This window comes from Dendrobates tinctorius, unplaced genomic scaffold (genome assembly GCF_039654945.1).
Source record: "Dendrobates tinctorius isolate UK_male_01 unplaced genomic scaffold, ASM3965494v1 ptg000397l, whole genome shotgun sequence".
In the NCBI taxonomy this organism is placed as follows: domain Eukaryota; kingdom Metazoa; phylum Chordata; class Amphibia; order Anura; family Dendrobatidae; genus Dendrobates; species Dendrobates tinctorius.
In genome coordinates, this window is record NW_027362063.1 from 38686 (window position 1) to 66587 (window position 27902).

General features: G+C 55.0%; 2 protein-coding genes across 7 annotated transcripts in view; one reads left to right on the forward strand and one right to left on the reverse strand.

The window, feature by feature from the left end:
• The window catches only part of LOC141076357 (kelch-like protein 22), a 46383-nt gene extending 36221 nt beyond the window's left edge, over window positions 1-10162 (reverse strand). For 2 of the 4 annotated variants that reach the window (XM_073563788.1, XM_073563785.1), the window contains exons 1-3: window positions 9966-10102; window positions 3514-3849; window positions 1955-2120 (exon numbers count right to left, since the gene is read on the reverse strand). In XM_073563788.1, the coding sequence (XP_073419889.1) occupies window positions 1955-2120; window positions 3514-3734 (387 nt within the window). In that variant the 5' untranslated portion in view covers window positions 3735-3849; window positions 9966-10102. Of the gene's footprint in view, window positions 1-1954; window positions 2121-3513; window positions 3850-9965 lie in introns of all 4 variants that reach the window. The other 2 variants (XM_073563787.1, XM_073563786.1) reach the window with 2 other exon arrangements.
• A 70-nt stretch (window positions 10163-10232) lies between these two features.
• The window catches only part of MED15 (mediator complex subunit 15), a 102299-nt gene continuing 84629 nt past the window's right edge, over window positions 10233-27902 (forward strand). The window contains exons 1-2 of one of the 3 annotated variants that reach the window (XM_073563783.1): window positions 10233-10414; window positions 20767-20854. In XM_073563783.1, coding sequence (XP_073419884.1) covers window positions 10347-10414; window positions 20767-20854 — 156 coding nt within the window. In that variant the 5' untranslated portion in view covers window positions 10233-10346. The remainder of the gene's footprint in view (window positions 10415-20766; window positions 20855-27902) is intronic. The other 2 variants (XM_073563782.1, XM_073563784.1) reach the window with 2 other exon arrangements.

The following is a 27902-nucleotide window of genomic DNA, read 5'->3' on the forward strand; positions in this document are numbered from 1 at the left end:
GAGAGTATTCACAGTCTACATATAGAATGGATCTATATCATGAGGAGGAGACAAGACTTCTTTTTTATGAAAAAAATCAAAAACAAATGCAATGTAAATGTGTAAAATTCTTCATTGAATGTTTCATCAAGTGAAATGACAATTGGGTTAAGGAAAAAAAAAAAAAAATGAGCTCTTGTGGGGGCCATGTATTGTGGTTGTGCATGTGTCCTTTCCCATCACTTAATTGAACTTGATGGACATTTGTCTTCTTTTCAGCAGTATTAGTTATGTAACTAAGAACACTTTCGAAGTACAGATCTGGAGTTCCAGTCCAGTGCTGCACTCCCAATTCTGCAAGCTGTCATTAAAAAAAACCAAACAGCAGCTGCAATGAATCTACCGCAAGGTTTTTGCCACCTAATCGGAGATCAACATGATGTAGAGACAGACCCTGATTCCAGCAACATGTCACTTACTGGGCAGCTTGCTGTACTTTTGATATAACCAATAGTTTAGCGGCAGGAGATTATCACTAGAGAACTATAAACTTGCTGCCATGTTTCTGCCACTTTATCTGGAATGGCCCAATAATTTGTTTACAGGGCAGTAGTGGTGATAAGAATAGTCCATCTGTTACAGCCAAGCACTGGCCTCACACCTGATGTCACTGTAGACAGCAGAAGACTGCTGCTCCCAGTGATTGGCAGCAGTGGTCATATGCTAAAGATGGGACACAGCCCTGTAAACACATGGGACAAGAGGCACTAGAGAAGAATGGGATTCAAAAGTAATTGTTATTTTACAGCATTTCCTGCCTTTAAGTCAATTTTACAAAACTAGAAACCCCCCATAAAATAGTCATTATTAAATTATCATTAAAATAGTAGACGCCACAGGAATACATATATAAATGTAAAATAACCCAGGTAATCGGGTTTAGGGAATGGGCTCTATAGTCCCTAGTTCAGCCCTAAAGTACCCCTACCTGTCCGCTGATGTTGGCATCGTAATGTAAACAATGCGGCGCCCCCGCATAACATGGACCGACCCCATTCCTGAATTGAGCACCTCTTATGAGGACCAATAGGGTCAGTCAACGTTGAGCAGGGGCGCCACATTGTTCACATTGGAGAGTCAACCTCAGCGGACAGGTAGGGGTACTTTAGGGTTGAACTAGGGACTATAGAGGCCATTCCCTAAACCCGATTACCTGGGTCATTTTACATTTATATAGGTTGTTCCGTGACGTCTACTATTTCCTAGTATGATAATAAAGACTATTTTATGGCAGTTTTTAAAGTTTTGTTTACTTGATAAGAGCACCTTTATTTATCCTCTTGTTTGCAATTTTTCCTGATCTTCAACAACTCCTTTGATTATGCACAGAACTTTAGATACTTTTTTGTGCATCTAAGATGCCTATAGAAGCAATCCTACTTAAGACTGTGATGGTTCTTAGACATACTAGTAGTATGGCGTCTCCCGACTTTCTAAACCAGTAGAGGTTGGAGGATATAAGAGAAGTGGATGCGCTTGGTTTCACGAACTCTTATAGAAGTCACTTGATCTTTTCCAATTTGTGGCTGCATGGCTAATTGTATGGAGGATACTTTCTCCCAATAGGTGGGTGTCTTATAAAAGCGAACCATTTATGGATGGAATTATTACTCATATCACTTCCTATTATAAGAGAATATCCTTACCTCTTTAAACATTATTTACCTTTAAACATTAAAACCCATTTATTTTGTCCAAGAGTTCATTTGTCGACCCCACAATTCTTATTATACAAGTTTGATCACATTTTTCCAAGCCATAAGGAGATGATAAAGCTTATATGTAATATATGGTCAATCATCCATCAGTAAAAAGATTGTAAAAATTATTTTCTTATTACGAATTCACAGGAAGAAAACCGGATTTTCTTTTTGTTACAATTAATAAAAACAATTCCATTTTGCTTTGTGCCCACCTGAAGCTGGCAAGCGGCTGCAAGTATCTCCTGCACATTGTGAATGCCAAGTTCCAGTTCGGAGGTGTATATGAAATCCAGAATCTTGCACATGGCATCATAAGTAATCCCATGGATCTGCACCTCATGTTGATCTTTTTCTTTCAAGCCTCCTGCAAACATCCCCCTGTTAAAACACATTACTTCCACATATCAGTACTTGACGGCACCACTGACTTTGAAACCATCACATCTTATTTGCAGACTACTGTATTTTTGGACTAGTAGATGAGAAAAAGGAAAAATGGACCAATTTTGAATAGTATCAAATTCGTATTTTGGTCCATGTGCCTTTTTACCAGCAGAATGGAATCGCTTTTTCTTTTATGAAAAAAAAAAGTTTTTAAGGTTCCGCTATTCATTAGACAGTAAAAACTGACTTCAGATGCAACACAAATGGCATCAATGTGGGATTCATTTTTTTCTTCCATGGATCCATTCAATTGAATGAAGATACTGTTCTTCAAATCAGTCCAAAGTAGGCCATCTCTCAGTTTCTTTTTTTTTTTTTAAGTCAGTTGATCAGCAAAAAAAACAAAACAAAACAAAAAAAAAACATATGTGAACATGTACATAGATGCCAATGGGCACATGTTCAATCTATGAAAAACACAGATGAGTAACATAGCAATAGGCTGCAGGCCCACGTCAGATGGTTCCTGCAATGTACAGTGCATTTTGGCATGCTCAGAGATTTAAGGGTCTGTTACACATAGCGATATCGCTAAAGCGTCACCGATTTTGTGACGCAGCAGCGATATCGCTACATGTGACACTCACCTCCGACCGGCTCCCCCGCTGGATATCGCTGATCGCGCGAGATCGGCCTGGTCCATTTCTTGTCGTTGGCTTCCTGCTGGCGCCGACGAGCGAGCCATGGACGCGGGCGGAAGACGTCACCCTCGCCGCGTCTGACAGGTGAGTAACGACCGCCGAACATCGATAGTGAGATCTGCCTGTTTGGCTGCTCACTAGTGACCATTTAGCGATGCACCAGCGATCCTGACCGCGTCATATCGTGGTTGGGATCGCTGGTGCATCGCTAAATGTAACGGGGCCTTTAGTTTGCGTCGACGCAGCTGCATGACTTGTGGCTGCTAGACAACCTGAACACATGCAGAGATTGCTTGTTTGTTAGAGAATCTCCACCTGTATTCAGGCTGTCTAGCAGCTGCAAATCATGCAGCTGCGTCGACACAAACTAAATCCCCGAGCACGCCAAAATACTTGGAGCATGCTCGGGAAAACCCCAGCAATGATTACACTCGCTCATCACTAATTCTATGGAATGAGAAAAACAGCACTTGGCCATCTCTAGCAGTCCCATAGACAATGTATAGAGCGATGGTATAAATTGTGCTCCCCTTGCACCATACAAGCGGGGCACTTCAGAATCTTGGCATCGGCAGCAGTGAGACCCATAGTGATGAGTTCTCTGGAAGTAATTTGCCAAGTTGGAACAACCCCTTTAACGCAAGACAAATGCAAAAAACAGACATCGTAGAATAAATTTACTATACCTGAAATAGTCACAAGACGCAGCCAAGAGGATGCGATGAGCCTCCACACATCTTCCTTCCAGCTTGAGGACCACGTCAAATAAGATTCCTCCATTTCGGAGCCCAACAAGACCGTTCAGAAGAGTTAGTGAGTGCTGCGTACTCCTATATATAGTGTTTTGAGGAAGCGGCTGCTCCTTGGACACATGATTAGGTTTCACAACTTCATGATCCTCCGCCATTGTTGCAGAAGTATTTTGAACCCAGATCTGGAATTTGTGTCAGTATCTCATCCATATGAAACACATAAAACCAGTTCTGTGACCTTAGATTCCAGATATATCTGTATCAGTTTTACTGTAAGAATAAATAAAAGTCATTGTATGCCATACAGATTAGAGATTATAACCGCCATAAAAGCTTAAAAGGGGTTTTCCAGACTGAAATGAAAAGTCTGCCATCAGTCTATGTGATTACACAATTGTGATAGTGCGCAATGCAATCACTGTCACGACTTCACTGCATCCGCTGTCAAATGACCGCATACTTGCCGACATGTCCCAACTAGAGTCAATGAGAGAAGGGCAGGAGTCTAGTTGGCAAGTGACCGCAAGAATTCAAATTGCATAAAGGCAGCCAAATGACCACGTTGCTACAATTCACACTGTGGAGTAAAAACTTTTTTGGGGATATGAAGTAGAAAATTAAAAGCGTCCAAAAAAAACATTCAGTTTTGTGCCATTTTTTGGTGTGCTAATCCTTTATACAATATTCATTTTCCGATTTTCATGAGTGGGTTCATTGTTTTATTGCTATTTGACATCTGTGTTGGTATCGATATTGATAGATCAACATTTAAAGGGAACCTGACTGCTCATCCATGGCCCCCAAACCGCCACCCTGTATTTATTCTTATATCAATGCTGTTGCTAACAAGCACCTTTGTAATGTTTATTTGATTACACTATATGGTAAAATAAACTTTTATCAATCCATTAGTGATATGTTAATCTATGTGAGACTAGTTTAAGGGGCGCTGGGTTCCCAGACTAGTCATTCCACTAAGAATGTTATTGCAGGCATGTGAATATAATTTGTAACAGACAGCGTAACCGCCGGCTCTTTGCAAATATCACAAGTGCACACGACTTTTATCCTTTCATGACCTTGTGCAATGAAGCCTGGTGTCTATTCACTTGGCTTCATATGCGCGCTGTCCATGTCCGGGGAGCACACCGTGACGACGAAATCTGCCATCCACGGAGGAGCACAAGACAACACCTGGAAGGAGAACACGGTAGGCGTGCTCCCCAGACGTGCGCAATGAGCCTTTGAAGCTGGGGAACATACACCAGGCTTCACTGCGCATTGACAGGAAAGGGCTAAAGTCACACACAAGAGCAAAGTTTGCGAGGAGCCAGCGGCGATGCTGATCCTTGCAAATCACGTTAGCACATGAATAGTGGAAACACTAGTCTGGGGAAACCAACACCCCCCTTAATTAGTCTGACATTAATTAGCATACCGCCAACAGATTTATAAAATTGTTTTTTTTTTTTTTTGCTATTAACTTGTCACACTGTGACGGTCTTCATTAAGGATGGGAGGGCCTCAAACTGTCTCTGGAACTGGGTGGACTCCTGAAGGTAGAGAGGTCCAAGTCTCTGACCTTACTATGCTCCTGTTAAACCCAATCTATCCCCTCCCCCACCCCATGAGGCATGGGACAGAAATATCATGTAAACAAAACAGGGATAACGGAAAACCTCTATCATACAAAAGCACTAAACAACAATAAAGAGGAGGATAGGGACAAGGAGGAATAAACTAAATGGAAACAGGGACCAGGAGATAAACGCACACATACTACAGCAACTCTACTCCAACTACTTTGCTTTAGCACACAGCACAGGAAGACAAATCTTTCACCGGCAGGGACCAGGTCTAACCAGTTTTATAGGAAGAGGTAATGACCAGATCAGAAGCAGCTGAAATGGAGCTTCGTGTTTCTGACCAGTTAACCTCTTCAGCACCAGAGGACATTAAATCCATTTAATATGGGACACAAGTCACACCATCTCTAAAGAAGACCTACAATTCTTTACCTGAGGCGATCATCTAACTCCAAGGGGAAGGGACACCCTCGTGACATTACTGCAATCAAATATACAATATAAAGTTCTTACTAGGAAGGGCATGTTATGGCAAATATTTTATATTTAGTTTGGATTATTATTTTAGACAATAAATTCTACCTATATATAGCTTTAATAATAGCTTTATAAGTGTTAATGATAAAAGCAACAACACAAGACGCTGTCTCTATATATACAGGTGTCTGAGTGTTAGGCTATGTGCCCACGTTGCGTTTTAAAACGCTCACTAAAAACCGGACTCCTTCCCAGAAATCACGCGTTTTTTTCCGCGCGATTTCACCGCGATTATGATCGCGATTTTGCCGCGATTTTCGCGTGCGATATTCAAGCACTTTCCAAGCGATTTGAAGCATCGCTTGGAAAGTGATTGACAGGTTGGTCACACTCGTCAAACATAGTGTTTGACAAGTGTGACCAGGTTTTTACTATTGAGGCCGCCTATGCGGCATCAATAGTAAAAGATAGAATGTTAAAATGCTAAAAAAAAATAAAAAAAATCGGGGTATATTTACCTTCCGGCGTCCCGCGCTGCATTCCCAGGCCTCAGCGTTCCCAGCGATGCCTTGCGAGACCTGTGATGACGTAGTCTCGCGTTGCTATAGCGATCTCGCGAGACCGCTAGAGTCACGCGAGACTACGTCATTACAGAGCCTTGCTGCAAGGCATTACTGGGAACGCTTAGGCCAGGAATGCAGCGCGGGACGCCGGAAGGTAAATATACCCCGATTTTTTGTTTTTTATTCTTTTTTTTACAGGGGTATGGTACCCAGGGCCTGGAGGACAGTCTCCTCTCCTCCACACCGTGGGTACCAACCGCACATGAGACGCTTCACTTCCCGCATGGTGGGCATAGCCACATGCGGGAAGTAAGCGATTTTCATGCATTCCTATGGGTGCGGAATCGCGGCAATTCTTTGCAATTCCGCACAAAAGAATGAGCATGCTGCGATTTTTTCCGCGATGCGATTCCGCCGCGGAAAAAAGCGCAGCATTAGCACAGCATGTGCGGAATGCCATAGGAATGCATGGGGGGCGTTCTGTACACGATTTTTAAACGCTTTTGCAGCGTTTTCGCGGCAAAAACGCTTAAAAATCGCTACGTGGGCACACAGCCTTACGCTTTCTTTTTCTGTTTTTGAAAGTCTAGTTAATTGGACAAAGCGATCTTCAAGGACTCCTGTAATTCATAATAAACTTTTGCAGGAGTCATCATTTATGACTCGTTATTTTTCCCATTAATATACTTTCTTTCCGCTCTTCTCTTAGGCAATGTAAAGGCATTCCTATTTTTCACAAAACTTGTGACTGGGCATCTGAGCTGAGACAAGCCCGTACACTAACAGACATTGGTTGTGTACGCTTGTCTCCGATCAATCGACTTCTTGATTTAATCAAAACTGGCAAACGTGTGAAACCTTTTGAGTTTCTCCTAAACCTTTCCACACAAGGTTTCCACATCAGGTATTAACATAAAAATAAACACGTGGTGGTGGTTTGGGGGTTCAGGGGAGCTGTGAGGCTGTAAATACTGTATGTACATAATCAAAAAGTTTCCTAGGTTAAAGTGTTGGAAACTATTCAGATGATCAGTTTGGAATTTGATTTCTTTTTCTTTGACTTGAAGGGGCGAAACTCATCCGTTACTCGGAAGAGAATAGTGAATGCTGAAATTTTTTTTAAACTTTTTCACACAAACATGTTTTTCCACTTGAAAAAAAAAAAAAAAACCTGTCATCCGAAGAGTCCTATTGAACTGCATTGCTCTGCGTGATCTCTGCTTTTTACCTGGACAGCACATGTGGGTATAATACCCTGGTCTGAGCGAGCCCGGCGGCTGCAGGGCGGGTGTCGGACACAGGGGCCGCGAGATGGGGGTCGGGCACAGGGGACGCAGGGCGGGTGTCGGACATAGGGGCCCCAGGGCGGGGGCCGGGGCGCAGGGGCCGCAGGGCGGGGGCCGGGGCGCAGGGGCCGCAGGGCGGGGGCGCAGGGGCCGCAGGGCGGGGGCGCAGGGGCCGCAGGGCGGGGGCGCAGGGGCCGCAGGGCGGGGGCCGGGGCGCAGGGGCCGCAGGGGCCGCGGCGCAGGGGCCGCAGGGCGGGGGCCGGGGCGCAGGGGCCGCGAGATGGGGGTCAGGGCGCAGGGGCCGCGAGATGGGGGTCAGGGCGCAGGGGCCGCGAGATGGGGGTCAGGGCGCAGGGGCCGCGAGATGGGGGTCAGGGCGCAGGGGCCGCGAGATGGGGGTCAGGGCGCAGGGGCCGCGAGATGGGGGTCAGGGCGCAGGGGCCGCGAGATGGGGGTCAGGGCGCAGGGGCCGCGAGATGGGGGGCAGGGCACAGGGGCCGCGAGATGGGGGGCAGGGCACAGGGGTCGCGAGATGGGGGCAGGGCACAGGGGCCCGCGAATTGGGGGCAGGGCACAGGGGCCGCAGGGCGGGGGTCGGGCACAGGGGCCGCAGGGCGGGGGTCGGGCACAGGGGCCGCAGGGCGGGGGTCGGGCACAGGGGCCGCGAGATGGGGGCAGGGGCACAGGGGCCGCGAGATGGGGGCAGGGGCAAAGGGGCCGCGAGATGGGGGCAGGGGCCGCGAGATGGGGGCAGGGGCCGCGAGATGGGGGCAGGGGCCGCGAGATGGGGGCAGGGGCCGCGAGATGGGGGCAGGGGCCGCGAGATGGGGGCAGGGGCCGCGAGATGGGGGCAGGGGCACAGGGGCCGCGAGATGGGGGCAGGGGCACAGGGGCCGCGAGATGGGGGCAGGGGCACAGGGGCCGCGAGATGGGGGCAGGGGCACAGGGGCCGCGAGATGGGGGCAGGGGCACAGGGGCCGCGAGATGGGGGCAGGGGCACAGGGGCCGCGAGATGGGGGCAGGGCACAGGGGCCGCGAGATGGGGGCAGGGCACAGGGGCCGCGAGATGGGGGCAGGGCACAGGGGTCGCGAGATGGGGGCAGGGCACAGGGGCCGCAGGGCGGGGGCAGGGGCACAGGGGCCGCAGGGCGGGGGCAGGGGCACAGGGGCCGCAGGGCGGGGGCAGGGGCACAGGGGCCGCAGGGCGGGGGCAGGGGCACAGGGGCCGCGAGATGGGGGCAGGGGCACAGGGGCCGCGAGATGGGGGCAGGGGCACAGGGGCCGCGAGATGGGGGCAGGGGCACAGGGGCCGCGAGATGGGGGCAGGGGCACAGGGGCCGCGAGATGGGGGCAGGGGCACAGGGGCCGCGAGATGGGGGCAGGGGCACAGGGGCCGCGAGATGGGGGCAGGGGCACAGGGGCCGCGAGATGGGGGCAGGGGCACAGGGGCCGCGAGATGGGGGCAGGGGCACAGGGGCCGCGAGATGGGGGCAGGGGCACAGGGGCCGCGAGATGGGGGCAGGGCACAGGGGCCGCGAGATGGGGGCAGGGCACAGGGGCCGCGAGATGGGGGCAGGGCACAGGGGCCGCGAGATGGGGGCAGGGCACAGGGGCCCGCGAATTGGGGGCAGGGCACAGGGGCCCGCGAATTGGGGGCAGGGCACAGGGGCCGCAGGGCGGGGGGTCGGGCACAGGGGCCGCAGGGTGGGGGCAGGGGCACAGGGGCCGCAGGGTGGGGGCAGGGGCACAGGGGCCGCAGGGTGGGGGCAGGGGCACAGGGGCCGCAGGGTGGGGGCAGGGGCACAGGGGCCGCAGGGTGGGGGCAGGGGCACAGGGGCCGCAGGGTGGGGGCAGGGGCACAGGGGCCGCAGGGTGGGGGCAGGGGCACAGGGGCCGCGAGATGGGGGCAGGGCACAGGGGCCGCGAGATGGGGGCAGGGCACAGGGGCCGCGAGATGGGGGCAGGGCACAGGGGCCGCGAGATGGGGGCAGGGCACAGGGGTCGCGAGATGGGGGCAGGGCACAGGGGTCGCGAGATGGGGGCAGGGCACAGGGGTCGCGAGATGGGGGCAGGGCACAGGGTCGCGAGATGGGGGTCGGGCACAGGGGCCCGCGAATTGGGGGTCGGGCACAGGGGCCGCACACGTCGCCCAGCATTCGTATCCTCAGCCAGCATCTCCTATATACTTGCAGACTGACAGTAAGGAGAACGCTCGTCCCTGAAGAGGCTGCGAAAGGTGAGGGAGTGAAAGTGAAAGGGGGAAAGTAAAAGTCTCAGTCTCCCCAGTAAATCCATCCCTGGGACATGAAGGCTACAGGACCCCATACAGGGCAGCAGCCAGCACTGCACCCAGCTGGTGTCAGCACAGCCTGACGGGCAGCACTGCGGCGCTCACTGGAGTCCTAGCTATATGGGGCAGTGATGAGGGCTCCAGCACCAGGGGCGATCAGAGCGGCCGCCATGGATGTGTCTACCTGCGTCCATGTGACCGGCGCTTCCTCCCCAGGCGCCCTCCGCAGCTGCTCTCACCTGGCACCGTGGTGCCGATACCTGAGCACGAGCGTCACTTCCGCAAACATGGCGTCACCCGGGATACGGACTGCGAAAAGACACTCACGTAACACTACAGGAATAGCCCGGTGTGACAGCCGGTCCGAGCGCTGCCACTCACAAGCCAAGCACGGGAAAAGAGACCAATCGGCGTGCGGGGGCGTGGCCAGCCACTCTGCTGCCTGTGGGCGTGTACTCGCCGCTCTTTCCATCTTACTGAACAAAGTCCCACGCTGCCTTGCGACACTTCCGGTTTGCTGGTGGAGCTGCGATTCTTGCTTGGAAAGAGAGCGCCAGGACCCGGGATGGACGTGACGGCCCCTGACAGCGACTGGCGGAGCGCGGGCTTCAGGCAGAAGCTGGTCAGTCAGATGTAAGTGGGCAGCCCGGACTCACTGGCCAGGAGCTAGGCCGCAGCCAGGAGCGCTCTCAGTGTCCTACCTAACCGGCAACGTGCAGTACCGGGAGAGTTCACATTGCTCGAGATCCAGGGAACTACACCGGTCAGATCCATCTATGGAGATTTGCCCGTCAAGTCTGAGTGTGCTGCCATCGTCTATTATCTGCCCTCCTGGTCGGGGTATGGCTGCGCTCTGCTGCACCCTCCTGGTTGGGGGGGGTTATGGCTGGGCTCTGCGGCGCCCTCCTGGTTGGGGGGGGTTATGGCTGGGCTCTGCGGCGCCCTCCTGGTGGGGGGGGGGGGAATGGCTGGGCTCTGCTGCGCCCTCCTGGTTGGGGGGGGGGGTTATGGCTGGGCTCTGCTGCGCCCTCCTGGTTGGGGGGGGGGGGGTTATGGCTGGGCTCTGCTGCGCCCTCCTGGTTGGGGGGGGGGGGTTATGGCTGGGCTCTGCTGCGCCCTCCTGGTTGGGGGGGGGGAATGGCTGGGCTCTGCTGCGCCCTCCTGGTTGGGGGGGGGGAATGGCTGGGCTCTGCGGCGCCCTCCTGGTTGGGGGGGGGGGGTTATGGCTGGGCTCTGCGGCGCCCTCCTGGTTGGGGGGGGGGGGGGTTATGGCTGGGCTCTGCTGCGCCCTCCTGGTTGGGGGGGGGTTATGGCTGGGCTCTGCTGCGCCCTCCTGGTTGGGGGGGGGTTATGGCTGGGCTCTGCTGCGCCCTCCTGGTTGGGGGGGGTTATGGCTGGGTTCTGCGGCGCCCTCCTGGTTGGGGGGGTTATGGCTGGGCTTTGCGGCGCCCTCCTGGTTGGGGGGGGTTATGGCTGGGCTCTGCTGCGCCCTCCTGGTTGGGGGGGTTATGGCTGGGCTCTGCTGCGCCCTCCTGGTTGGGGGGGTTATGGCTGGGCTCTGCTACGCCCTCCTGGTTGGGGGGGTTATGGCTGGGCTCTGCTACGCCCTCCTGGTTGGGGGGGTTATGGCTGGGCTCTGCTACGCCCTCCTGGTTGGGGGGGTTATGGCTGGGCTCTGCTACGCCCTCCTGGTTGGGGGGGTTATGGCTGGGCTCTGCTACGCCCTCCTGGTTGGGGGGGTTATGGCTGGGCTCTGCTACGCCCTCCTGGTTGGGGGGTTTATGGCTGGGCTCTGCTACGCCCTCCTGGTTGGGGGGGTTTATGGCTGGGCTCTGCGGCGCCCCCTCCTGGTTGGGGGGGTTTATGGCTGGGCTCTGCGGCGCCCCCTCCTGGTTGGGGGGGTTTATGGCTGGGCTCTGCTACGCCCTCCTGGTTGGGGGGGTTATGGCTGGGCTCTGCTACGCCCTCCTGGTTGGGGGGGGTTATGGCTGGGCTCTGCTACGCCCTCCTGGTTGGGGGGGGTTATGGCTGGGCTCTGCGGCGCCCCCTCCTGGTTGGGGGGGGGTTATGGCTGGGCTCTGCGGCGCCCCCTCCTGGTTGGGGGGGGTTATGGCTGGGCTCTGCGGCGCCCCCTCCTGGTTGGGGGGGTTATGGCTGGGATCTGCGGCGCCCCCTCCTGGTTGGGGGGGTTATGGCTGGGCTCTGCGGCGCACCCTCCTGGTTGGGGGGGGGTTATGGCTGGGCTCTGCGGCGCCCTCCTGGTTGGGGGGGTATGGCTGTGCTCTCCTGGTTGGGGGCGTATGGCTGCGCTCTGCGGCGCCCTCCTGGTTGGGGGGGTTATGGCTGGGCTCTGCTGCGCCCTCCTGGTTGGGGGGGTATGGCTGTGCTCTCCTGGTTGGGGGCGTATGGCTGCGCTCTGCGGCGCCCTCCTGGTTGGGGGGGTTATGGCTGGGCTCTGCTGCGCCCTCCTGGTTGGGGGGGTATGGCTGTGCCCTCCTGGTTGGGGGGGGGTATGGCTGCGCTCTGCTGCGCCCTCCTGGTTGGGGGGGTTATGGCTGGGCTCTGCTGCGCCCTCCTGGTTGGGGGGGTTATGGCTGGGCTCTGCGGCGCCCTCCTGGTTGGGGGGGTTATGGCTGGGCTCTGCGGCGCCCTCCTGGTTGGGGGGGTTATGGCTGGGCTCTGCTACGCCCTCCTGGTTGGGGGGGGTTATGGCTGGGCTCTGCGGAGCCCTCCTGGTTGGGGGGGTATGGCTGTGCTCTCCTGGTTGGGGGCGTATGGCTGCGCTCTGCGGCGCCCTCCTAGTTGGGGGGGTTATGGCTGGGCTCTGCTGCGCCCTCCTGGTTGGGGGGGTATGGCTGTGCTCTCCTGGTTGGGGGCGTATGGCTGCGCTCTGCGGCGCCCTCCTGGTTGGGGGGGTTATGGCTGGGCTCTGCTGCGCCCTCCTGGTTGGGGGGGTATGGCTGTGCCCTCCTGGTTGGGGGGGGGGGGTATGGCTGCGCTCTGCTGCGCCCTCCTGGTTGGGGGGGTTATGGCTGGGCTCTGCTGCGCCCTCCTGGTTGGGGGGGTTATGGCTGGGCTCTGCTGCGCCCTCCTGGTTGGGGGGGTTATGGCTGGGCTCTGCTGCGCCCTCCTGGTTGGGGGGGTTATGGCTGGGCTCTGCTGCGCCCTCCTGGTTGGGGGGGTTATGGCTGGGCTCTGCTACGCCCTCCTGGTTGGGGGGGTTATGGCTGGGCTCTGCTACGCCCTCCTGGTTGGGGGGGGTTATGGCTGGGCTCTGCTACGCCCTCCTGGTTGGGGGGGGTTATGGCTGCGCTCTGCGGCGCCCCCTCCTGGTTGGGGGGGGTTATGGCTGGGCTCTGCGGCGCCCCCTCCTGGTTGGGGGGGTTATGGCTGGGCTCTGCGGCGCCCCCTCCTGGTTGGGGGGGTTATGGCTGGGCTCTGCGGCGCCCCCTCCTGGTTGGGGGGGGTTATGGCTGGGCTCTGCGGCGCCCTCCTGGTTGGGGGGGTATGGCTGTGCTCTCCTGGTTGGGGGCGTATGGCTGCGCTCTGCGGCGCCCTCCTGGTTGGGGGGGTTATGGCTGGGCTCTGCTGCGCCCTCCTGGTTGGGGGGGTATGGCTGTGCTCTCCTGGTTGGGGGCGTATGGCTGCGCTCTGCGGCGCCCTCCTGGTTGGGGGGGGTTATGGCTGGGCTCTGCTGCGCCCTCCTGGTTGGGGGGGTATGGCTGTGCCCTCCTGGTTGGGGGGGGTATGGCTGCGCTCTGCTGCGCCCTCCTGGTTGGGGGGGGTATGGCTGGGCTCTGCTGCGCCCTCCTGGTTGGGGGGGTTATGGCTGGGCTCTGCGGCGCCCTCCTGGTTGGGGGGGGTTATGGCTGGGCTCTGCGGCGCCCTCCTGGTGGGGGGGGGGGAATGGCTGGGCTCTGCTGCGCCCTCCTGGTTGGGGGGGGGGGTTATGGCTGGGCTCTGCTGCGCCCTCCTGGTTGGGGGGGGGGGGGTTATGGCTGGGCTCTGCTGCGCCCTCCTGGTTGGGGGGGGGGGGTTATGGCTGGGCTCTGCTGCGCCCTCCTGGTTGGGGGGGGGGGGAATGGCTGCGCTCTGCGGTGCCCTCCTGGTTGGGGGGGGGGTTATGGCTGGGCTCTGCGGCGCCCTCCTGGTTGGGGGGGGGGTTATGGCTGCGCTCTGCGGCGCCCCCTCCTGGTTGGGGGGGGGGTTATGGCTGGGCTCTGCTACGCCCTCCTGGTTGGGGGGGGTTATGGCTGCGCTCTGCGGCGCCCCCTCCTGGTTGGGGGGGGTTATGGCTGCGCTCTGCGGCGCCCCCTCCTGGTTGGGGGGGGTTATGGCTGCGCTCTGCGGCGCCCCCTCCTGGTTGGGGGGGGTTATGGCTGGGCTCTGCGGCGCCCCCTCCTGGTTGGGGGGGTTATGGCTGGGCTCTGCGGCGCCCCCTCCTGGTTGGGGGGGTTATGGCTGGGCTCTGCGGCGCCCCCTCCTGGTTGGGGGGGTTATGGCTGGGCTCTGCGGCGCCCCCTCCTGGTTGGGGGGGGGTTATGGCTGGGCTCTGCGGCGCCCTCCTGGTTGGGGGGGTATGGCTGTGCTCTCCTGGTTGGGGGCGTATGGCTGCGCTCTGCGGCGCCCTCCTGGTTGGGGGGGTTATGGCTGGGCTCTGCTGCGCCCTCCTGGTTGGGGGGGTATGGCTGTGCTCTCCTGGTTGGGGGCGTATGGCTGCGCTCTGCGGCGCCCTCCTGGTTGGGGGGGGTTATGGCTGGGCTCTGCTGCGCCCTCCTGGTTGGGGGGGTATGGCTGTGCCCTCCTGGTTGGGGGGGGGTATGGCTGCGCTCTGCTGCGCCCTCCTGGTTGGGGGGGGTTATGGCTGGGCTCTGCTGCGCCCTCCTGGTTGGGGGGGTTATGGCTGGGCTCTGCGGCGCCCTCCTGGTTGGGGGGGTTATGGCTGGGCTCTGCGGCGCCCTCCTGGTTGGGGGGGTTATGGCTGGGCTCTGCTACGCCCTCCTGGTTGGGGGGGGTTATGGCTGGGCTCTGCTACGCCCTCCTGGTTGGGGGGGGTTATGGCTGGGCTCTGCGGAGCCCCCTCCTGGTTGGGGGGGGGTTATGGCTGGGCTCTGCGGCGCCCCCTCCTGGTTGGGGGGGGTTATGGCTGGGCTCTGCGGCGCCCCCTCCTGGTTGGGGGGGGTTATGGCTGGGCTCTGCGGCGCCCCCTCCTGGTTGGGGGGGGTTATGGCTGGGCTCTGCGGCGCCCCCTCCTGGTTGGGGGGGGGTTATGGCTGGGCTCTGCGGCGCCCCCTCCTGGTTGGGGGGGGTTATGGCTGGGCTCTGCGGCGCCCCCTCCTGGTTGGGGGGGGTTATGGCTGGGCTCTGCGGCGCCCTCCTGGTTGGGGGGGGGTTATGGCTGGGCTCTGCTGCGCCCTCCTGGTTGGGGGGGTATGGCTGTGCTCTCCTGGTTGGGGGCGTATGGCTGCGCTCTGCGGCGCCCTCCTAGTTGGGGGGGTTATGGCTGGGCTCTCCTGGTTGGGGGCGTATGGCTGCGCTCTGCGGCGCCCTCCTGGTTGGGGGGGTTATGGCTGGGCTCTGCTGCGCCCTCCTGGTTGGGGGGGTATGGCTGTGCCCTCCTGGTTGGGGGGGGGGTATGGCTGCGCTCTGCTGCGCCCTCCTGGTTGGGGGGGTTATGGCTGGGCTCTGCTGCGCCCTCCTGGTTGGGGGGGTTATGGCTGGGCTCTGCTGCGCCCTCCTGGTTGGGGGGGTTATGGCTGGGCTCTGCGGCGCCCCCTCCTGGTTGGGGGGGGTTATGGCTGGGCTCTGCGGCGCCCCCGCCTGGTTGGGGGGGGGTTATGGCTGGGCTCTGCGGCGCCCTCCTGGTTGGGGGGGTATGGCTGTGCTCTCCTGGTTGGGGGCGTATGGCTGCGCTCTGCGGCGCCCTCCTGGTTGGGGGGGTTATGGCTGGGCTCTGCTGCGCCCTCCTGGTTGGGGGGGTATGGCTGTGCTCTCCTGCTTGGGGGCGTATGGCTGCGCTCTGCGGCGCCCTCCTGGTTGGGGGGGTTATGGCTGGGCTCTGCTGCGCCCTCCTGGTTGGGGGGGTATGGCTGTGCCCTCCTGGTTGGGGGGGGTATGGCTGCGCTCTGCTGCGCCCTCCTGGTTGGGGGGGGCATGGCTGGGCTCTGCTGCGCCCTCCTGGTTGGGGGGGTTATGGCTGGGCTCTGCTGCGCCCTCCTGGTTGGGGGGGTTATGGCTGGGCTCTGCTGCGCCCTCCTGGTTGGGGGGGTTATGGCTGGGCTCTGCTACGCCCTCCTGGTTGGGGGGGGGTTATGGCTGGGCTCTGCGGCGCCCCCTCCTGGTTGGGGGGGTTATGGCTGGGCTCTGCGGCGCCCCCTCCTGGTTGGGGGGGGGTTATGGCTGGGCTCTGCGGCGCCCCCTCCTGGTTGGGGGGGGTTATGGCTGGGCTCTGCGGCGCCCCCTCCTGGTTGGGGGGGGGGTTATGGCTGGGCTCTGCGGCGCCCTCCTGGTTGGGGGGGGGGGTTATGGCTGGGCTCTGCTGCGCCCTCCTGGTTGGGGGGGTATGGCTGTGCTCTCCTGGTTGGGGCGTATGGCTGCGCTCTGCGGCGCCTTCCTAGTTGGGGGGGTTATGGCTGGGCTCTGCTGCGCCCTCCTGGTTGGGGGGGGTATGGCTGTGCTCTCCTGGTTGGGGGCGTATGGCTGCGCTCTGCGGCGCCTTCCTAGTTGGGGGGGTTATGGCTGGGCTCTGCTGCGCCCTCCTGGTTGGGGGGGGTATGGCTGTGCTCTCCTGGTTGGGGGCGTATGGCTGCGCTCTGCGGCGCCCTCCTGGTTGGGGGGGTTATGGCTGGGCTCTGCTGCGCCCTCCTGGTTGGGGGGGTATGGCTGTGCCCTCCTGGTTGGGGGGGGGGTATGGCTGCGCTCTGCTGCGCCCTCCTGATTGGGGGGTTATGGATGGGCTCTGCGGCGCCCTCCTGGTGGGGGGAGGTATGGCTGCGCTCTGCGGCGCCCTCCTGGTTGGGGGGGTTATGGCTGGGCTCTGCTGCGCCCTCCTGGTGGGGGGGGGGAATGGCTGCGCTCTGCGGCGCCCTCCTGGTTGGGGGGGGGGGTTATGGCTGGGCTCTGCTGCGCCCTCCTGGTTGGGGGGGTTATGGCTGGGCTCTGCTGCGCCCTCCTGGTTGGGGGGGTTATGGCTGGGCTCTGCGGCGCCCTCCTGGTTGGGGGGGGTTATGGCTGGGCTCTGCGGCGCCCTCCTGGTTGGGGGGGGTTATGGCTGGGCTCTGCGGCGCCCTCCTGGTTGGGGGGGGTTATGGCTGGGCTCTGCGGCGCCCTCCTGGTTGAGGGGGGTATGGCTGGGCTCTGCGGCGCCCTCCTGGTTGAGGGGGGTATGGCTGGGCTCTGCTGCGCCCTCCTGGTTGGGGGGGTTATGGCTGGGCTCTGCTACGCCCTCCTGGTTGGGGGGGGGGTATGGCTGCGCTCTGCGGCGCCCCCTCCTGGTTGGGGGGGTTATGGCTGGGCTCTGCGGCGCCCCCTCCTGGTTGGGGGGGGTTATGGCTGGGCTCTGCTGCGCCCTCCTGGTTGGGGGGGTATGGCTGTGCTCTCCTGGTTGGGGGGCGTATGGCTGCGCTCTGCGGCGCCCTCCTGGTTGGGGGGGTTATGGCTTTGCTCTGCTGCGCCCTCCTGGTTGGGGGGGTATGGCTGGGCTCTGCTGCGCCCTCCTGGTTGGGGGGGTATGGCTGTGCTCTCCTGGTTGGGGGCGTATGGCTGCGCTCTGCGGCGCCCTCCTGGTTGGGGGGGTTTATGGCTGGGCTCTGCTGCGCCCTCCTGGTTGGGGGGGTATGGCTGTGCTCTCCTGGTTGGGGGCGTATGGCTGCGCTCTGCGGCGCCCCCTCCTGGTTGGCGGCGTATGGCTGCGCTCTGCGGCGCCCCCTCCTGGTTGGGGAGGGGTATGGCTGCGCTCAGCTGCACCCTCCTGGTGGGTTATAATCTTTATTCCTCAGCACTTTACAATTCAGCAGTTCGTAGACAACAGTAATAAGTAACAAGGTTAACGATAGTACAATAATTAAAGCAAAATAATGATGACCCAGCTCGTAAGAGCTTACAATCTACAGTGAGGTGGGGGGTGACACAAAGTGTAGGAGCTTATTTACAATGATCGTCCGGCCATCTAAGGCAATGAGGGATAGATAAAAGCTGCATGAGCATGTCACCAGTCAGTATTTGTGGTGCTGTTGGGTGGCCCACGTGGGTGGGGGGAGTATGTCTGTGCTAACCGGTAGTGCGTCACTAATGCTGCCCATCGGTGGCACTGTCACATGATCACGTGTCACCGATGTGTCGGCATTGTCAGATTTCTGTGAGCGCCGCCCGGTGGTTGGCGCTCGTAGCAAGTGAGCAATTGTGCTACATACAGGTGATCTGATCATCGCCTGTGTGTAGCAGAGCCGATCAAACAACTGCAGCTTCTAGTCTCCCATGGAGACTATTGAAGCATGCAAAAAGTAAAACAACAAAAAAAAAGTTTTTAAAATTATAAAAAAAATAACAGTTCAAATCACCCCCTTTCGCTCCATTCAAAATAAAATAATAAAAAAAAATCACACACACACATATTTGGTATCACCGCGCTCAGAATCGCCTGATCAATTAATATATAAAAAAAAATTAACCAGATCACTTAACGGCATAGCGGGAAAAAAATTCAAAATATCAGAATTATTTTTTTTTGTTCCTCAACATTGCGTTAAAATGCATAAACGGGCAATCAACACCAAGATGGTATCAATAAAAAGGTCAGCTCAGGCTAATTTCACACTTGCTTTTTTTTGCAGCGCGTTTTTCCTGCAAAAAAACGCATTGAAAAAACACATACAAAAGCATACAACTGCTGCGTTTTTTTCAAGCATTTTTATGAGCATGCATGAAAAAAACGCAGCGTTTTTATGCGTTTGTATGCGTTTTCAGTGCGTTTTTACCGCGTTTGCGGTTTTTTCAAACATTAGGTGGCCCCTCACACTAACCCAAACCATGACTTTACTAACCCTGACCCTAACCCTGACCCTAACCCTGACCCTAACCCTGACCCTAACCCTGACCCTGACTCTAACCCTGACCCTAACCCTTAACCAAACCATACTTAACCCAAACCCTAACTAACCCTGACCCTAAACCCCCTTAACTAACCCTAACTCTAACCCAAACCCCTAAATTCCATGGTTAACAAAAAAAAACGCATGTGCAAAAAAACGCATACATAAGCATGCCAATGCGCACATATGCGCACATATGCGCACCCATAGACTTATAATGGGTGTCTTGCTGTAAAAAAAGCATTGCGCGCGCATGCGTTTTTTTGAGGCAAGTCGACGCCCAAAAAATGCAACAGGATGCATTTTGTGCGCACGAGCGCATACCGCAAAAAACCGCATGCGCGCAAAAACGCATACAAACGCGTGTATGCGCACATAAGCGCATCCCATGCAAAGTATAGGGAAAAAAAAGCATGCGTTTTTTAGCTCTAAAATCCCGCGAAAAAAACCGCAAGTGTGAAACCAGCCTAAGCATGAAAAATGCGCTCACCCAGCCCGAGATCATGAAAAATGGAGAAGCTACAGGTCTCGTAAAATAGTGCCTTTTTTACCACTTAAATAAAAAAGAACCTAATGCCTCACTAATGGCAGATCAAATCGTGTGTGGGTGCTGATATTTCTGCCCGTGGCGCTCACACTAGATGGTAAATCCAGTTGTTTTGAAAATGTTCTATTTTTTCCCGACCCTGTGATTTCCATCATTACACAACTTTTCCTTCTTGACGTTGCAGTTCAGTGCTGCATAGAGTAGTGTTTTTTTTTTTGTTTTGTTTTTTTTTTGTAGCTTCTACTCCTAATTTTGCCTTACATGTCATAATGAATCACGAAAAAGCTGACTTAATTGCAAGTCTTCTAGAGAAGACCTTTGGCAAACGGGCAAAGCCGAAAAGCATACTGCGCATGTGCGGGAGACAGTTTGAATGCGCACGCGCGGGACCTGTACGCGGACAACGCTATTCACAGAACGGAATACGTACAGCACGCTGATTTGGGGTGGAGAGGGACCAGAACCAACACCCATCGGACCAGACCGAGGATATTACCATACCACGTGGGAGCAATATAAATGGATTTTATGGGGGATTCATGGGGAGTCAGGGGGTTTCACAATTAGTTGGGGAATGTATAGCTCACACTCTAGTAGATGATATTTTTAGTTGATAGGCCAAAAAACTGGTGACAGATTCCCTGTAAAGTAACAGTGTACAGTAGACCAAAGTCTCTTCGGGTATCTGCATATGAGACCTATCCCCTTCTGATGACGTTTCCTAGGCTCTCATCAGGGAAACATACACTGATGCTATCATACAGAGCAATGGGGGCTTTTGGGAGGTATTTAGTGATAAAATCCCTTTCAACCCTATATTTTCCCACTCTACCATCAACCAGCATAGGATAAACATCTGGCCCCCTCCACATCAGATTATCAATGGATCCCCAGGTAACACGGTAGGACTTCCGCTATCGTCATCATATAGTGTATGTTGGCTTTTTCATTATTGCTCTGTACAGCCAGTTTGAAAGCTCGGCCTCCATTAGTTATTGTTCCTGAGCTCTGACTACAAGCTGCATCCTGTGGACGCTGCCAAGATCAGGAAAAGTCAGTGACCTCTAGGATTGGGAATGTAAAGGGAACCATAGGCGAAGCTTGAAAAAAAAAACTGTTTTCTTGAAAGCTCCCGATTGAAGAACATTAATGTTGCGTCTCTAGACCCTGACTGATTAGTAGCAGCACAGGGTGGCTCCTCTACAGCAAAGTGACTGGTACCGTGTCGCTGCCATTAAAATGACATGGCAGCGTATTTCTACCTGTTTGATCCTCACATTCAGAGAATGATCCCTCTAGAAGTACAGATGATTTTTACCTTAAATGAATGGCATTTCCTTGCATTCCAGTGAAGAAGCTATGCGGAAAGCCGGAGTGGCGCACAACAAGTCTAGCAAGGATATGGAGAACCATGTCTTCCTGAAAGCTAAATCCCGGGTAAGTCTCTCCTCGCTTTCACTCACTATGTAGCAAAATATTTTAACTCACAAGTAATCTGTTAAATTTTGCCTTGACTCTTAGAGCGCTCTCTTCACCCTGAAGTATTACACCTTTTCTGTGAGGTAAAACATTTGCTTACGGTCTACACCTGTTTTACCTCACAGAAAGCAGCAGCGAGGTCTTGTGCTGTCCTGTCTGTACGCCCTTGTTTTTATCTTCGTCCCCTGCCCAGGAGATGTGGTATGATGTTCCTGTACAGTCACACAGCCATTACACAGTACACAGCACGCATATAGCCCGGAATACGTCTCCGGCTAGATTTACGGCGGAGTAACTTTTGAATAATCGGATGAGTGGGTTTGACCACGCCTCATCAAACGCATGCCTCGTCCATTTTGTCAAAATTGACACTGACTTACTAAAAACACCAAACATTTTTCAACATTTGTAGGGTTTTTTCCCCCAGAAAACTTTAGAAAACTCCTTCATGAATCAGGCCCATATTTTTTAAGCAAATGTATGCGGATTTAAGTAAGAAGAGAAAAAAAAAAAGTCTCCCCCCCCCCCCCCCCAAAATGGACAGCTCCTTTAAAGAGCCGGCGCTCTTGGTACTTCAAGGCTAAGTTCACAATACTGTATTTTTGGTCCGATTGTTGTCTGTGGAATAATTGACCTTGCATGGAGAGCTCTTGGATCAGTATTATGCAATCAGGTTCTTCAAATTTTTAATTTTTTTTAAATTTTTTTATAGACTAATATCCTCCATGTTTTGGATGAGACTTGCCTATTTCAGTCTATGGGCGCCCCATGAATGGTCGGATCCCGTACGGATCAACCTTATAATATCTGACTTTTACAGATACATTGAAATTTTTAACGTAGGAACCCATCTTTGGTCTTGTACAACATATTTGCTACTGCTGTATAATAAAAATGCCATACTGATGAGAGTACAGGTGAAAAATCTGCCTTTTTTCCTTCTATGGTTGCATGAACTTAGCATAAAAGTGAGCTCATTGTGGTCCAACTTTGTACCCGGCAGTGCGCCTGCCAAGATCTGCCTGCCTGCACCCGGCAACCAGTGAGAATTTTCTCATTGGCTGCTGGGTTTTGATCCCTGTGATAGATCCTATCACAGGGACCAAAACCCCAAATATATTTGTAAATATGGCAGCATTTGGGCTGTGCTTTCTCTCTTCTCTCCTTGTAGTTGTTCTGGGAGAGAAGCGAGAGAAACTACAGCTCAAGTGTTGTCCTGTCAGCGAAGTAAAATCTTATTTCTCCTACGCCTCACTGGGGGACACTGAGACCGTGGGTGTTATGCTGCTCGCCACTAGGAGGACACTGTCATGATCCATGCTGGATCAGGACTGATAAAAATCACAGGTAACCTTTTTTTTCTTAAGCTGTGCTTAAGTTTGGTTTTTGCCCCCGGTGGCCATTAGGATTATTGCACTGTGGTGTCGTTTGTTCTAAGTTTGCCCCAGGTGGTGGTGAGCGTCATTGCACTCTTGTTTCTTTAGTTAAGTGCACATGATTATAATGCAGGTGTGATTGCTGGCTCTGCTATAATAGTCACAGGTGTTGCAATCAGTGTTGGTGATAGTGTTCATTTCAACCATCCTTGGTGGAGGAAGAAGCTGGAGAGCGTTCCTTGCAGCACTGTCTTAGCCCTGGTGTGGAAAGAGTCATAGGGGATTTCCTTGTAGCTCTGACAGAGCTTGGTGGCAGCGATTCAGGAGGAGAGCTGCATTCTGGTGGTGGACTCTGTTGCTAGGAGCAAGTGCAACAGAGTAAAGCTAAGTGGTGTTTCCCCGTTTGTGTTTTTCCTTAGTGTGTATTAGTACAGCGGTGGGGCCAGTGCCTGCGCCACCCAGCTCCCTAGCAAGGGATAGGTGTAGGGTGTGCTAGGGCGACAGGTTCCTGATCGGTGCCCGGTGCGGAACCGGCATAGGGAACGTTAGGAGCGTTAGGGACACTGACTCAAGGGAGTGCAGGAGGTCTCCACGTCTCCTTTCCCTAACGCTGGGCCCACCGTTGTAACTGTTGTCCCTTCCCCTTGTCTTGTTGTTTTAGTTACTGGCCTGCGGGTCGCGTCACAAAGGATGGGTCCACGTGACAGACACTAAGTAAACCAGAAAAAGTTAGCTCCTCCCCTGCAGTATACACCCTCTCGCTGACTGAGATTTCTCCAGTTCTTGCTTAGTGTCTGTAGGAGGCACTTGGGTCTGGTTTCAGACCCCACCGTTTTTTTTATTTTTTAATTTTCTGTAAATTATTATTTTTTAATTAACTTAGTGAAGGGGGCGACTGTTCCTTTCTACGGCCCGCTCTCCCCGAACCAACAACAGGCAAGCACGCGGAGTATACCTCACCGTACACTTTCCTGCGACGAATGGGGCTGATTCCTCTGATGATGGTTCCCTTGCGGTCGGTACTCCACGGATACGAGGGCAAGCGCATCAGGACGTAGCACAGGAGTGCATGGAGAAGGACTTGAGCAGCGCTTTTTTGGATGCCCTGAATCAGCCCCAGAGCTCTCCATCCCCCTACCACAGGGTGGATCGATTGAGAATACCCCTTTAAGACCTCCTCCAGCTCTGCTACATCGCCCGGAGGATGAGACAAGAAGACCCTGGACAGCGACGACCTGCCTGAGCACAGGAGTGGAGGTATGGGGTTGGGTCCTGCCCCCCGGGGAGAAGCGCTGACTTAACGTCAGCGGCAGTGCACCGGCGCTCCATCGCGTGCCCCCCCCACCCCCCCCCCGCTCTCGGCACTCAGGAAGGCCAAAACTTTAGTCCCCGGCTCCTCCGGCCTGCTAGGTCACAATTTGAATGGCGCCGCCCTCTCTCCGGCGCCTACGCCAAAAATTTAGTCCCCGGCTTTTCTGGCCTGCTAGGCCACAATTTGATTAGTGCCGCCTGTGCTAACGTCGCCGCCCCCTTCTCTTGGCACCTCTCACTACTTACGAGACGTGCAATTCTATTCTCGGGGGTCATGTCTTCAGCTGCCGTTAACCCTTTCATGAGCGCTATCCCTGTTCTGGAAAACTGGATACCGGACCGGGTAAGCTGCATCTGCCCTCAGATTAAAGCTTAACCCCTTCACGGCACATTCCCTGCAGCTGCAGACACTGCCGTTAACCCTTTCAGGAGCGCTATGCCTCAATCTAAGGAGGCTAAACGGGCTGTTAAAAAGCACACTGCGTTTTTTAGTGTGTACCATCTGCAAGTCTGCCTTACCCAGTGCACAAACTAATCCGTTATGCACGGACTGCGACCCGCACTGCGCCCTGACCTACGCTCCAATGTCCCTCGCCGCCGCTGCTGACGGGCCTCCTGCGTCCCGGTCATGGTCGGTGGAGTCTCTGACCCAGGCAGACAGCGTCCTTACCTCCCGAGGAGGGCTCTGGCGTCGACCAGGAACCGTCCCCCAGCAGGGGCCATACTCGTCCAAGGGACGGTCAGCGTCTCCGCATCGGCGACTCCTGTCTCTCGATCGCCCTCTCCTGAGGCTCACAGCGAGCACGGATCTGAATTCGAATCTGACACGTCAGCCCCTCAGAATCCCCCAACTGATCGAGAGTCGCTTGATTCTCTTATAGAATCAGTCAACAGGATTCTGAGGTTGGATGAGGAAAATATTCCCGCTCCAGCACACCCTAGCTCATTTAAGAAAACCTAGCGGGTGCGCACGTTATTTACCAGCCGTACTGAAACATAGGGATCGGCCACATGAGCGGTTCACAGGGCAAAAGTCTACTCAGGCTAAATACCCTTTTCATCCAGACCTAATGTACGATTGGTTACAGTCCCCTCCGGTGGACCCTCCTGTATTGCGTCTTGCTCCTATCTGTTTCTCAGGGTTCCTCAATCAGAAACCCCTCTGATTTGTCAAATTGACTACCTTGCCCGTTCAGTTTTTGAAGCTTCAGGAGCAGAGTTTTTTCCATCTTTCGCGGCATTTTGGGTCACTAAGGCAATGGCCGCTTGGGCAGAAGTCTTGATTACTTCCTTCCAGGGCACCAATCTTCCTCCGGAGGCAACCACTGACGCCAGGCAGATAATTCACGCAGCGGACTTTGTAGTAGACGCTTCTTTTGATGCCGCCAATTGCGCGGCTCAAACTGCCGCTAATGCGATCTCCATTAGCAGAGCCCTATGGCTCCGCGGCTGGCGGGTGGATGCCACACAGATCGTTGTCTTCTCTCCCCTTTCAAACTGGTTGTTGTTTTGGAGAGAAACTGGACCAACTCATTTCTGATACTACCGGGGGAAAAAGTAAATTACTTCCTCAACAATAGGGGCTGTTCGGCCGTTTCGCAATCAGTAGCCGACGAGTTTTCGATCTTCTCGCAACAATTCCGGTTGGTCCTCCTCTACTTTCTCTTCTGGATCTGGTCGGTCCTCGCGCGGAGACAGAGGCTCCCAGGTCTCATACAGACCTAACCGCTCTTGGAAACCCAGGCCTAGGGCTTCTGGATCTAGGGGAACCAGATCTCATAGATCTTCCCAGTGACAAGTGGGTCAGGGAGCTGCTGTCCTCCGGATACAAGATACAATTTTCTTCTCCCCCTCCAACTCTGTTTTTCCTTTCCTCTCCCCCCAAGAAAGACAAAAGCCTTCCTTCGGGCTGTTCAGGCTCTGTTAAGGGTCGGAGTCATCATTCCGGTTCCTCATCATGAAAGGTTCAGAGGATTATATTCAAACCTTTTTGTGCTTCCAAAAAGGGACGGTACGATGTGACCCATTCTGGATCTCAAACTGTTAAATCAGTTTGTCAGGGTACGGCGATTCCGAATGGAATTTCTCCGATCAGTTGTCGCTTCCATGGAAAAAGGAGAGCTCCTAGCATCCATCGACATCAAGGACGCTTACCTTCACATTCCGATATGCCCGTCCCTCCAGCAGCTCCTGCGTTTTGCAATTCACAAGGAACACTGCCAGTTCGTTGTCTTGCCCTTCGGACTCACCACCGCCCCCAGGGTCTTTACCAAGGTCATGGCGGCTGTCATGGCCATTCTCCACTCTCAAGGAGTGGCGGTGTTACCGTATCCGGCCGACCTGCTCATCAAAGGTCCGTCCCTTACAGCCTGCGAGGAATCCATGGATAACAGTAAATACACTTTCTCGCCTGGAGTGGAAGATAAACGTTGAAGCGTCTTTCCCAAAACCGGCTCAGCAGTTTTCCCTTTTAGGGATGATCTTGGACATTTCCCACGGGTTGGTCATTCTCCCAGAGCTCCATTTACACTCTATTGCATGCCCTGGATGCTGTACTGTTCCAGCAGGGCTTGGATGTTCACTCTGCACATACCAGCTGCAGGAGAGGATACAGGACAAGCTCCTGGAGACCAGCTGCACTTTCCAAAACACCTGACCAGCTGCTGCCCCTGCTCTTTCAAAACACTTGGCCATCTGCTGGTCATATAATCCTATCCTGTGTGATACTGACTGCGGAGCCATGTATCTAATCCTATCCTGAGTGATACTGACTGCTGAGCCGTGTATCTAATCCTCTCCTGTGTGAGATACTGACTGCTGAGCCGTGTTTCTAATCCTATCCCGTGTGATACTGTCTGCTGAGCCGTGTATCTAATCCTCTCCTGTGTGAGATACTGACTGCTGAGCCGTGTTTCTAATCCTATCCCGTGTGATACTGTCTGCTGAGCCGTATATCTAATCCTCTCCTGTGTGATACTGACTGCTGAGCCGTGTTTCTAATCCTGTCCTGTGTGATACTGTCTGCTGAGCCGTGTATCTAATTCTCTCCCGTGTGATACGGACTGCTGAGCCGTATATTTAATCCTATCCTGTGTGATACTGTCTGCTGAGCTGTGTATCTAGTCCTCTCCTGTATGATACTGACTGCGGAGCCGTGTATCTAATCCTATCCTGAGTGATACTGACTGCTGAGCCGTGTATCTAATCCTCTCCTGTGTGAGATACTGACTGCTGAGCCGTGTTTCTAATCCTATCCCGTGTGATACTGTCTGCTGAGCCGTATATCTAATCCTCTCCTGTGTGATACTGACAGCTGAGCCGTGTATCTAATCCTCTCCTGTGATACTGACTGCTGAGCCGTGTATCTAGTCCTCTCCTGTGTGATACTGACTGCTGAGCCGTGTATCTAATCCTATCCCGTGTGATACTGTCTGCTGAGCCGTGTATCTAATCCTCTCCTGTGTGATACTGACAGCTGAGCCGTGTATCTAGTCCTCTCCTGTGTGATACTGACTGCTGAGCCGTGTTTCTAATCCTATCCCGTGTGATACTGTCTGCTGAGCCGTGTTTCTAATCCTCTCCTGTGTGATACTGACAGCTGAGCCGTATATCTAATCCTCTCCTGTGTGATACTGTCTGCTGAGCCGTGTATCTAATCCTATCCTGTATGATACTGACTGCTGAGCCGTGTTTCTAATCCTCTCCTGTGTGATGCTGTCTGCTGAGCCGTGTATCTTAGGGTTCCCCAACTCCAGTCCTCAAGGCCCACCAACAGATCATGTTTTCAGGATTTCCTTTGTATTGCACAGGTGAAGCAATTATCACCTGAGCAATACTAAGGAAATCCTGAAAACATGACCTGTTGGTGGGCCTTGAGGACTGGAGTTGGGGAACCCTGGTGTATCTAATCCTCTCCTGTGTGATACTGTCTGCCGAGCAGTGTATCTAGTGCTATCCTGTGTGATACTGACTGCTGAGCCATGTGTCTAATCCTTTCCTGTGTGATACTGACTGCTGAGCCGTGTATCTAATACTATCCTGTGTGATACTGTCTGCTGAGCCGTATATCTAATCCTCTCTGTGTGATACTGTCTGCTGAGCCGTGTTTGTAATCCTATCCCGTATGATAGTGTCTGCTGAGCCGTGTATCTAATCATATCTCGTGTGATACTGCTCTCCTGAAGTACTCTGCTCCTGTCACCCTTCTGGTTTTATGTGTGATCTACACGGTGGTATTGTGTATGATCTATATGGCGGCATTATGTGTGAACTATATGGCAGTATTATGTGTGAAGTATATGGCGGTGTTTTGTGAGAAC